This window comes from Tachysurus fulvidraco, chromosome 24, assembly GCF_022655615.1.
Source record: "Tachysurus fulvidraco isolate hzauxx_2018 chromosome 24, HZAU_PFXX_2.0, whole genome shotgun sequence".
Classification (NCBI taxonomy): domain Eukaryota; kingdom Metazoa; phylum Chordata; class Actinopteri; order Siluriformes; family Bagridae; genus Tachysurus; species Tachysurus fulvidraco.
The window spans coordinates 6,516,555-6,528,604 of record NC_062541.1 but is presented as its reverse complement, the minus strand read 5'-3'; the positions used below and the strand labels follow the sequence as shown (position 1 = coordinate 6,528,604).

General features: G+C 39.4%; 2 protein-coding genes across 21 annotated transcripts in view; one reads left to right on the top strand and one right to left on the bottom strand.

Moving 5' to 3' along the window:
- ptk2aa (protein tyrosine kinase 2aa) overlaps positions 1–7,766 on the top strand; it is a 78,696-nt gene extending 70,930 nt beyond the window's left edge. For 14 of the 20 annotated variants that reach the window (XM_047808144.1, XM_047808143.1, XM_047808139.1 and 11 more), the window contains 7 exons: positions 968–1,030; positions 1,514–1,553; positions 1,833–1,936; positions 3,192–3,200; positions 5,556–5,711; positions 5,830–5,910; positions 6,559–7,766. In XM_047808144.1, the coding sequence (XP_047664100.1) occupies positions 968–1,030; positions 1,514–1,553; positions 1,833–1,936; positions 3,192–3,200; positions 5,556–5,711; positions 5,830–5,910; positions 6,559–6,771 (666 nt within the window). In that variant the 3' untranslated portion in view covers positions 6,772–7,766. The remainder of the gene's footprint in view (positions 1–967; positions 1,031–1,513; positions 1,554–1,832; positions 1,937–3,191; positions 3,201–5,555; positions 5,712–5,829; positions 5,911–6,558) is intronic. The other 6 variants (XM_047808137.1, XM_047808140.1, XM_047808147.1 and 3 more) reach the window with 1 other exon arrangement.
- Positions 7,767–8,735: 969 nt separating this feature from the next.
- Positions 8,736–10,337, bottom strand: rplp1 (ribosomal protein, large, P1). The gene is made up of 4 exons (XM_027175915.2): positions 10,112–10,337; positions 9,642–9,716; positions 8,959–9,067; positions 8,736–8,847 (listed from the first exon to the last, which is right to left on the bottom strand). Exons 1-4 carry the CDS (start codon positions 10,181–10,183, stop codon positions 8,765–8,767), a joined length of 339 nt encoding a protein of 112 aa, XP_027031716.1. The 5' UTR covers positions 10,184–10,337; the 3' UTR covers positions 8,736–8,764.
- Between the last annotated feature and the right edge of the window lie 1,713 nt (positions 10,338–12,050).

The following is a 12,050-nucleotide window of genomic DNA, read 5'->3' as shown; positions in this document are numbered from 1 at the left end:
AAAATCCCTGTGGCCTTTCTCGAGACAGGTTTGACTAATTCTGGTGCTTTCACGGGATGAAACCATCAGAATGATGTGTTTTTGAATCTCCAAGAGCCCAAAATACTACTAAATTTAGTTCACTGGTCAGTCTTGTGAATATATAAGAACTTTATAAAGGTCACTTCTTTCGGGAACAGTGAAAAGAGGCAGGGAGGGAGAAGTGGGACGTGTTAGAAGGAGCCAGAGTAGAATGAGAGGGAAGAGCGCAGAAGGGAAAAAGAGCAAGAGCTGGTGGGAGTCAATTGGCTGTGTGTTTACTCTGCGTGCTGCAGTCAGGCACATTTAATCCACACTCCAGCAAGAAGCCAACTCTCAGTCCTACTCCGGCACGCCGTTGTGCTGATGGACCGATGCTCACCTCATTCTCTCCTCGCCGTGGTGAGGACACGCTCTGCTCCAAGGATGCACCTTTTCAAATCCTGCTTTGGAAAACCGGTACTGAGCTGCTCATACCTGTTGTTATTACTGTTTGTGTTCTTGGATTAGCTGTGGTTTTTCTTTTCTGTCTGCTTGTAAAGCTTGGTGTGGACCCTGGATAGGTTTGGAAAGGACGTGAGGTTGTGGATGTTTACTTTGTTACCTGAATTGTGATCAGAAGAGATGAACCAGACTGAATAAGGCATGATTTGTAATTAAATACCAGACCCACGTATGTTTGGCTATTAAAATATGTCTTATGTTGTCTTTTTACTAACCAGGGGTGAATGACATATTTTTACATAAGATTATACTTTCACTGTTCTGTATAGCGGAGAACAGGGTGTTTATTATGTTATTCATATAATCTCAGAGGAAACTCTGCTTGTACTGTTGTAATGTGAATGACGATTTCGTGAAAAAATCATGTCATGTTACACTGCAGTGTCTGCTTGGAATTGGGGTGTGCAATTTTGTGTTTTGTTTTCTGTGGTGTGTGTGCGCTCAGAAGCCGGAGTCGAGGAATTCACGGGGCAGTATTGACCGAGAAGACGGTGCTCTCCAGGGGCTGGTAAGTTCCCATAACCCTTCGCTTATTTGTGTTTTATCACATAGGTCATGTATTTTATATTCATCCTGGTGCTTTGGGCCATTTTCAGCGTTTTATATGGAGTGGGACATTTACTTTTGTGTTCAGCTTCAGTGTAGCTCCAGAGTGTAAGGTTAGAATCAGCGGCTAAAGGAGTGTCAGCCTGAGCAGCAGCCACATGTGGCTATTTTACATGCCATCTCCAAAAACAGCACCCACAAACCAGGCACATTTTCACCAAGTAATTACAGAAGGCTCTGTATGTTTCTGTAAGTTTGATAGAAAGTGCTTTGGAGATGTACAAGTGCGTCAGGAGCCGAGTTATGCATGCTTTCCCACAAACCACTCAATCCCACCCGTCAAACCGACTGTAGTTCTGCCTTCAGTAAAATCAGTACAGAAAAGTGAGTCAAGACGAATGAGCAACGCCTCTAAATGCTTGTTTGTGTTTCTGTTTTCACTCAGATGGGTAACCAGCATGTATATCAACCTGTGGGCAAAGCAGGTAAGTGCCTCAGCAATGTCTAAGGATAACATTTCTGAGTATAACGGACATAAACAGACGTGACGTACAGCTATGATTTTGAACTGATATGCTTCTTAATGTTTGTCCATTTTCGTATCTTCTGATAAGAAGTGATAATCTGTGAAACTGAGAGTTTGAGGTTCCTTGCACATTTCTTGACATCTATGTTAATTTCTTTTGACATGTTATGTTTATCCCCCACATTGTGTGAGATCACATACCACCCAAATGCTAAACTCCACCATATTTCCTCTACAGATCCCGGAGCTCCACCTAAGAAACCTCCCCGTCCAGGAGCTCCAAGTCACCTGAGCAGCACAGCCAGCATCAGCCCGGTGGACAGCTATAACGAGGGCGTCAAGGTACGATGCATTCAACTCTCAGTTATGAAGCATTTACTGTCAATCATCAGCCAGACCTGCTCCACAGAAAACACTCACTCAAGTCTGCTGCATTTTATAACCAACCTGTGAGCATGGCATAAAGCACGCGCTTTGGTTTTCCTTCTAATTTTTGCATCCTTTTATTTGCATGATTATTGTGAAGCTACTGCGTGACAGATGAGCCAAACAGATGGAAAAGTAAAAAGCTCACACAGAGAACTGAAATCTTGTCAGAAATTTTCCCTGCTCGCGTTAGCCAAGCGGCTTGAGTTGCTGCTCGTCAGCAGAACAGGGGAAAGTTTATTTTCCCAACTATGCAGGAGGAAAAGTCGGGCCCAAAAAGCCTTTAACCCCCCCGCACACCACACACACACACACGCACACACACACACACACACACACACACACACACACACACACAGCATTGTTCTCTCTTCCTTTGAGAGTGATTACTGTATCCTAACTAATGCTTTTATCTAAATCTAAACCTATCCTTAACTCTAGTAACCAAGCAGACTCTGTTTTACAGCTTTTATTTGAAAAACTAAACAATATATTATATATTTCCTTTTGTTTCTCACAAAGGGATAAATATAAGGACACACTTAAAAAAGATTCATGGTACACTGGATAAAGAGAGCAATCGGATGTGGTTTCCAGCTCTGGGAAAACCCATTTTAGACCAGCTGGAGGATAACAGCAGAGATAAAAACAGTTTTCTTTTACCACCTCCCTTTCCACCACAGGACTGTAACCTCTGCATCATAGTCCTCATATCCTGCCAAACCTACAATGTAGAGACCAAACTTATTCAGCTGTTTGCCTGTGCATTAAAACCTTCCAGGCAGTTTGATGTTTGAAAAGGCTCAGCGTTATGAAAGTGAAATCTGCCCTAAACACTACAATAAAAGCCTGTAAACTAACAGACATTTCTAATCCTGAAAATTGTAGTGTTTACTTCGTAGCACACACATCACGTCATTTTAGATCTTTAGACCGAACCCTTTAAGTCTATGGATTTAAATTAAGATTATAATCATAATACATTTAATCTAGATCATAGATGCTGCTTTTTCCCTATTTGTGAGTATTTGCATGTTTTGTTTTGTTGTTTGTTTGTTTTTGTTTTTTTAATTTATTTTTAATTTATTGCATCATTAATTATTGTTCCTGTTCTGTTTCCCTGCATCCCTCCCTCACCCCCTCACACTCGCCTGCTTTTTGCTGCACGTAGCCCTGGAGGGTAAGGACTTGTGTGTGTCGCTTATGTATATATGTGTCAGTAGGCAACTGCTGCTCTCACACTCATCTGAATGTTAACGGGAGTTCTCTTGTAGCAGTAATAGCAAACATTAAGATGCTATCATACTGGACGGACACACACACACACACACACTTATGTCTGCACTAAACTAAATGAGTGTGAGACTGCAGTTACGGTCATCGTGTTTATTTAATTAGTGCTCTAACATTAGAAGTTAGAAAATAAGTTGAAGGTACAGTAAGTAAGGATTTATTTCAAACGAAATACAAAAAAAAAAGCCTGTGTTAACCTTGTTCATCTTGCATATGGAAATCTACACCTAATTGCAATTTGATTATAACTTTATATAGTATATATTATCTATGGTAAACTTACTCCAACATTAATGCTAATTCCCATAGAGCTAGAACTACAGCGCCATGTCTAAGTATTTTCCCCTGAACTCTTCCACAAATATGTAGTGTTTTATCACCACTGAAGCTACTGATTATTTTAAGAAGCTAATTATTACATGTTGACAGAATCATGGCTAATGGACGTGAATAATTATGAAGTGAAATAAAAAAAATTAACAAAAGAAAAAATGTATTTTCTGCAGTGTCTGAAATCATCTTTCTTTTTGTTTACTATAATAAGAGATCTGCAGGCTGGCTTACTTATTTATTGTACCTTTAACCTTGACGTGTCTTGTGTCACACACAACACAAACCTTGGGGGGGAAATACTTGTTTGTTTACGTCTCTGTATCATCACAGGGTTTGTTGAGCTACATGGGTTTAGAGGTTTTTTTTCTGTACACCAACTATATATTACTTAAAATTCACAATTCAATACAAAAAATATATAATCTAGTTACTCTTTGTGAAGCCTGTATTTAAATACAGAAATCACCTTTCAGATATTTAGGAATACATTTACAGTCAACTCTTATAATGTCGAGTATTTTGCCAAGACCATTTTGCGACAGAAGTGACACCTTAAACACACTTTATTTTACACTGGCTGCTGCACGTGTGTACTTATTAAAGTATAATTATCATTTTAGCAGATCATTTTGGGGAAAAAATAAAAGCAAGTAATCTTAGAGTGAAAAAGTGAACGTGACATGACATACGGCTAAGTACGGTGACCCATACTCAGAATTCGTTTGCTGCATTTGACCCATCCAAAGTGCACACACACAGCAGTGAACACACACCGTGAACACACACCTGGAGCAGAGGGCATCCATTTATGATGCGGCGCCCGGGGAGCAGTTGGGGGGTTTGGTGCCTTGCTCAAGGGCACCTCAGTCGTGGCCGGCCCGAGACTCGAACCCACAACCTTAGGGTTTGGAGTCAAACTCTCTAACCATTAGGCCACGACTTGCCCACCATTAGGCCACGACTTGCCCACCATTAGGCCACGAGTAGAGCTATATGTTAAAATTCTGTAGTAAGGTAAATTAGGCAAATTAGTCACATCCCTACTATAAATAATATCATTTCTTAAACATCCCGATACAGAATTGACATTCCTCATACATTCTTAACATCACACATCATAACACTCTATTTAGAAGTTAGCGACCCTGGTCTAATAACAGGTTTGTGACATTTAGCACTGCATAACTATTGTATAAAGCAGTAACCAGCATTGCTTATTATTATAGACTGAGCAAAACTGTATGTCTTGTGTTCTTGTGACTATCAGCACATGCTTAAAGCTTTCAGGCAATATCTGTGAAGCCTCCGTCTGCTTCTTTTCTAGCTTTTGGGAAGTATATTCGCTGAATCTCTTCCACAGGAGCATAGAAAAGATGCTCTTCAGCTGAGGTCGTGGTGGTGATTTGGATTAAAAGTTAGCATATCGCAGCATTGCAGTGTAATTAAGAGCTTCAACTTAATTAATGAAACAGTGGTAATCAATTCTGCATTTATTACATTGTTATGAAGCACATTTCTAAAGCAGTATTGCTTTAAGTGCCTATGACCGTTAAAAATAGGAACAAATTCATTAAACTTCATTAAAGTTGCCCTAAAGTTCATGAATGTGCTGTTAGCCAAGATCAACTAATAATCAGTAAGATGATCATTAAAAAACAAAATGATTTTTTGGCATAACCTCCATCATTGCTTTATAAAGGGTTTAATGCAGTGCTGCATATCACAGATTCCTTAGTGTTCATCTAACATTTTTTAAACACTACTGCCATCCAGTGTTCAGATCGTAGTACTACAGTCAGTGTGGTTTCTTTCTGAAAAGGTTTACTGCTCTCAATACCTCTGTAGCAAAATGTCCTCACTATCCATATGCTCTGTTCCTAATTACAGTTCTGCTTAATTTGTTCACCAGATCCAGCCTCAGGAGATTAGTCCACCACCCACAGCCAACCTCGACCGCTCCAATGATAAGGTCTACGAGAATGTGACTGGACTGGTGAAGGCAGTGATTGAGATGTCCAGTAAAATCCAACCTGCGTCCCCTGAAGAATATGTGCCCATGGTGAAGGTAAGAGAGCGCACGCACGCACGCACACACACACACACACACACACACACAAACACAAACACAATCACGCGTTTTAGTAATTGGATGTGGTACTAATCTGTGCCGATCGTGCTTGCAGGATGTCGGACTGGCTCTGAGAATGCTTCTAGCGACTGTGGACGAGACCATCCCAATTTTACCACCTAGCACACACAGAGAGGTCAGTAACTCTCATCAGGCTAAATCTGCATTGAACCTGTCCATCATCAGGTTCCTTCAGCTCTGATTCATAAAAAATGTCATCGATTATAATCTGTCTCTCAAACTGCAAACTTGTACACTGTTTTTGTCTCTTTATTTTGCAAACACAGACAGTGAAAGCAGTAAACAGTTGATGCTGCTTTTGTCTTTGTTTCAAAAACGTACAGTTTATAAAACCGAATTAGTTGTATTATGAGGATTGGCTCCTGATTCACCCTGAGCAGGATGAAGCGCTTTCTCAAGATGAATCAATGAACCTCTAATGTGGTCATAATATGAGGTTTGACACTTAGCACTGGGTTTCTAAAAGATCTATCCACTGGGAAGAGTTGTGGTATTGTGCTGTGTTTTGTCACTTGAATCAAGTCTAAAAATATTTAGTGTGACTCATGCTAGCATACAAACGTCCAGGTAATGCAACTTTGACGGTTAACTTGATATTCTCTGCCTTAATACACACATTTTAACTTCATGAACGATGTACCGATTATTTTATTGAGTGTTACAGCAGAGGAAATGTGAAAATACAGCAAGATGGAGTTAACAGGACTATGCATTAGATAATATTGTGAACATTAATGTAAGCTAATACTGTCTGTGTGTGCAGATTGAGATGGCTCAGAAGCTGTTGAACTCGGACCTGGCTGAGCTGATTAATAAGATGAAGCTGGCGCAGCAGTACATGCTCACCAGCCTGCAGCAGGACTACAAGAAACAGATGCTCACAGCTGCACACGCGCTGGCAGTCGACGCCAAGAACCTGCTGGACGTAATTGACCAAGCAAGGCTGAAGATGATCGCTCAGTCAAGGCCCTACTAGTCCTTTTCCTCTGGAACGTAAAGTTCAGGAGAGACAGATCCTATAATAGCACAGGAGAGAGACGAGCGGACACGATGTCCGATGCTGGGACAGTACAGTGATGTCATATACTGAATCACAACACAGCACAAGTGGCTCTTCAGATGGAACACACCTCATACGCCTGACGTCTCACCACAAGATTATGAAATAAGTCTTTTGTATAGAGACCTAAATACACATGTTCTATGGACTTGAAGATACAATGCTAATCAAGTTTTTATTGTCTTGTTTGTGCTGGCTGTTTTCTTTCTTTTCTTTTTTTTTTTCTTTTTTAAATAAGTTTAGAGATAAACTCCAGCAACGGACACTTTTATCTGAGAAAACACCGCAACTGGAATCCACATGGAAATCAGAGCTAACGCAGAGTCTGGAACAGCCTGAGCTTACCCAAAGGTGTTCTGCAGACACTTACACACTTCCTCTTTTGAACTGTTCTACAGCAAGATCCTGTCATTATTCTGATACACACACACATTTGTTCTTTTTATCCTCTGACTTCCACTCAGGGGGCACCTTGAGACACGACATAACACATCATGCTGTTCAACGTCATATTCTGCACAAGAATGCATATATTTTTTAAAGAATTATCTATGAAATTAAGATAAAAAATAGTGTATCTAATACTGGGGTATTAATGGTTATAAAATGTCATCAGGGACTGAAAACAAATTCAATTCATTAAACACCACCTATTCATATCAGACAGTAAAGCACAGTTTTAATAGGTTTTTCTTACTCATCGCTTCCTCAAAGTAAAGCTGGTTAATGTAAACATAGTCCACATTTACCACAAATCGCTACGTATTTTCCCAGGCTGACAAAGTCAGTCATGTCACCCCTGTGTATAGTACAATCTATAAATGAACCCACTTTGTCACTCTGATAAATTATTCTCAGGAAGAAAACTGACTGTACAGAACCTTTAACTAATAAAATGTGTTACTCTTGTATTCTTGACCCCCTGATTATTTGTTATTTTTATGGACCTTAGTTTGATCTTCACTCTGAAAACCAAGTGCAGGTTTCTTAAAAGCATTAGATTAGATTAGAGGAAGACAAACAATCTATGGGCAGGGTAAACGGACTCTTTAAGAATGCTGCGAGCTCAACACAGACCGCGTTTCCTGTGTACATCCTCAATACCTTGAAGTAAAGTTCCTGTGATGCGTTGAGCGGTTTTCACCACCTGTTGCAGCTCCCATACAGTGATAAAAGTTCACCAGGATGGCTGAAGACAGGTGATGTCTCTTCAGTTTCCTCAGGAAGAAAAGGCTCCAGCACAGGTCCTTACGAGATGTGGATCCCCAGGAACTTGCACCATCTATCCTGTGTTTTAGACTCATGGTATATTGACGTATTCATTGACAGACTTAAGTGCTTTTTGTGTAGCACTGGATAAGGGCATCTGCCAAGTTTTAATAAGTATTGTTTGAACACAACTGAGTTTTATTGCATTGTAATTTTAATGAAAATGCTAACATGCAAAAATGTGGTTAAAAATGGTAGTGTCTCAAATTTGGCCGAGTTTAAAGTTCACCAATACATTCCTTATTTATTGGTTACATCTTTGACCCACCTATATAGGTAAACTCGCTGGTAAGTTATTTTATCAAATTACTGTTCACTGTATCTGATGCAGCACCCCATTCTGTGCACTCAAGCATGCGGTCAGCTTTGAATACAAGTTTATCGATTTTAAAACATTTAGCCTATGTACTTTTTCATTTTACACCAAGTTCTGTTGTAATAACTGGGCATCTACAGGAATGCCCCAGTCTAGTCTTTGTTAGTGTAGTCAATATCCTACACTACATCCAATAATCAAACTAAAACTTCACCCAATCTGCCTTTTTATTTTAAAATTGAAATGTACAGCATCCCAGAGACCATTTAAAAATAAAAAATAAAAGACTCGCAAGTTAGATTTTCCTTTTATTGTAAAAGCACTTTAGTCAAAGAGACCAAAGCCCATGTCATCATCAGACTCCTCAGACTCCTCCTTCTTCTCTTCTTTCTTCTCCTCTTCCTTGGCTGAAGAAGAAAAACAGCATGTAAACAAAGCTGCATGCAAGTACAAATTTTCAAACCTGTTTAGTGACACCATCATATCATGAAAATGAATTTAAAATAAAGATCATTTACCTGGTGCTTCAGCAGCAGCAGGAGCAGCACCACCAGCGGCGGCAGCAGGAGCAGCACCACCAGCTCCCACGTTGCAGATCAAGCTACCGATGTCCACACTGGAAAGAGCCTGAAACATGCAACACTATATAGCTAAACTCCACCAATAACAGTTTGAACAGTAAGTATTGCACCCATAAATCCACCTAGATTATGTATACCGCTACAGCCATTGTTATATACGCTCTAGTACATCATTCTGCCATAATGACTTTAAATCAAACGAACATCAGCACTTTCTGGATGTTATAACATTCCAAAGTGATGCTGGGTTTCAACTCGTTCATATAATTAGCACCAGAGAGGCACTTTAGATACACAGCTGGACAAACCTGTGTTCAGAAACCACCTGAAGGCAAACTGTTTAAATAAACAATGGGATTCTGCATCCCATATTTACATCTAAACATCTCTGCGTCAGGACTTGGACATGTGAACATGCTTTAACACAGAACCCAAGTCTCAGAAGATTAGAAGATAGTTAGCACATGTGAAGGCAGCAGACGGTGTAAAGCAACACAATCTCGGTGTCAATGACTGATTAATGAAGCTGGATCTCTGACACGTCTTAACACATGAAGCTAAAGTAACTGAGGACGAGGTCATGAATAATATAGAAGGAGGAAAAAATAAAATAATCATACCTTGGCGAACAAACCGGGCCAGAAAGGCTCGATAGTCACTCCAGCAGCCTTAATCAGTGCGTTCAGCTTGTCCTCCTGAGAAACAGCAGCTCGTTAGCATCACAAACTAGCTTTATTTCTCTTAAATAAAAAGGTCCCTTTAAAACTTAAAGGTCATAAAAATAAACAAACACCTGATAGTACTTTATAGTAACTATTTAGAAGTTAAAATAAATAAAAGTTCAAACTAGCGATAACGAACATACACTTAGCTTGCTAACGCTAAGCTAACGCTAATGGATTAGCTTTAGCGCGTAACGAAAAAAATACAATTTTAATTCTGCACTTGTCACTCGGAGTAAGATGATAAATATTAGCGTTAGCAGTAGCCAGGGCGTGTAATATAGTACTACATTTAGTGTAACAGCCGTGTAACAGTGATGAAGGAGCTCAACATGGCGGCGGCGGCGGCACCCAGAACAAACACGTACCGTGACGGTCACTTCATCATCATGGAGAATGAGAGCGGAGTAAATACAGGCGAGTTCAGACACTGAGGCCATCTTTAGTTCACTTTATCACACTTTAGGACCTGGATGCCTAATTTTGACGGTGCTAGTCGCCGGATTCAGAGGCCTTAGCTTCGTGAGAAGAACCGAGCACCTTTAGGCACGTTCTCGTCTTCTGTACACAGCGGAAAGGGACTGAATAAACGCGGGCCGTTATTTTATATACCCCTGACGTCACGTCATGGGCGAACAGAAGGCGTGGTCTTGACACGTCAATCAAGACGTCAATGTAGATTTAAAATTAAACTCATTAGTTAATTACAATAAATTGAGTTGTTAAAGATGTTGTGTTTAAAATGACTAATATTTTACACAGCAAAAGATTTCAATCGGGACTTTTAATTTTTTTTTTTTTTAAACTGCACATCCTGTTTTCAAAAGATTTTAGTAAATAAGTACAATTTAATATTTTTACTTGTATTGTATATGAATAATAATATTATATTTAAAATAAATAAAATAAATACATTTGATATATTTCCAGAATGGTCAATTTAAATAAATGAAATATATAAAATTCTATTAAAGTAAATAAAATTTTAATTTATTAATCTTTTATTTTATGTATAAATTTTTATATTTCATTTATTTAAATTAAGCAGAAATATATAAAAATATTATAAAATATTGTATATAAAAATTATATATAAAATAATATATAAAATACTATATAATATAATATAATATTTGCAATATATAAAAAATATATATAAAATTGTAAAATAAAAAAGTGTATTAAATATATACAATTTTGTAAATAAAATAGATTACATTTTATTCTATTAATCTTTTTGCCTGAAATTTGTTGACCCAAAATACACAAAACTGAAAATGTTTTTCTATTTTATATTTTTGTACAGGTGCTGCATTTTTTTTTTTTTTTGTAAGTGTTTGACTTGACACAAGATACATGATCTGCACCTGCGAGCACAAGCATCTACAATACAATAAATTAGAATAATTTATTCTGCTAACCGAGGTCAAAACAGAGATCAACAAAGATTATAAAGGTATCTGAGCTGACAATTTAGTGACTGAGGTTATGACAGCGAGACACACTGTACAACAGGCCCAAGATCTGGAAGCAGATAGTCATTTAATAGTCAGCAGGTAGCCACAACTCGAATGTTAACTCAATGGTGGCTTAGTGGGTAGCACGTTCGCCTCACACCTCCAGGGTTGGGGTTCGATTCCCGCCTCGGCCTTGTGTGTGCGGAGTTTGCATGTTCTCCCCGTGCCTCGGGGGTTTCCTCCCTCAGTCCAAAGACATGCATGGTAGGTTGATTGGCATCTCTGGAAAATTGTCCGTAGTGCGTGAGTGAATGAGTGTGTGTGTGCCCTGCGATGGGTTGGCACTCCGTCCAGGGTGTATCCTGCCTAGATGTCCGATGATGCCTGAGATAGGCACAGGCTCCCCGTGACCCGAGGTACAGTAGTTTGGATAAGCGGTAGAAAATGAGTGAGTGAGTAATCAGATTCCACATCATACACTGTATAAAAGTACATAAACATGTACGTTTTGTGCCATTTGTAATGTATTCAAATGCATTGACGGTTTTTTTAATTATTATTTAATTATTAAAAATATTAATATTTTCTGATAACACACCAACAGGCTTAACATAACAACGACAGGCAAGTCGTGGCCTGATGGTTAGAGAGTCTGACTCGTAATCCTAAAGTTGTGGGTTTGAGTCTCGGGCCGCCCACGACTGAGGTGCCCTTGAGCAAGGCACCGAACCCCCCAACTGCTCCCCGGGCGCCGCAGCATAAATGGCTGCCCACTGCTCCGGGTGTGTGTTCACGGTGTGTGTGTGTTCACTGCTGTGTGTGTTCGCACTTTGGATGGGTCAAATGCAGA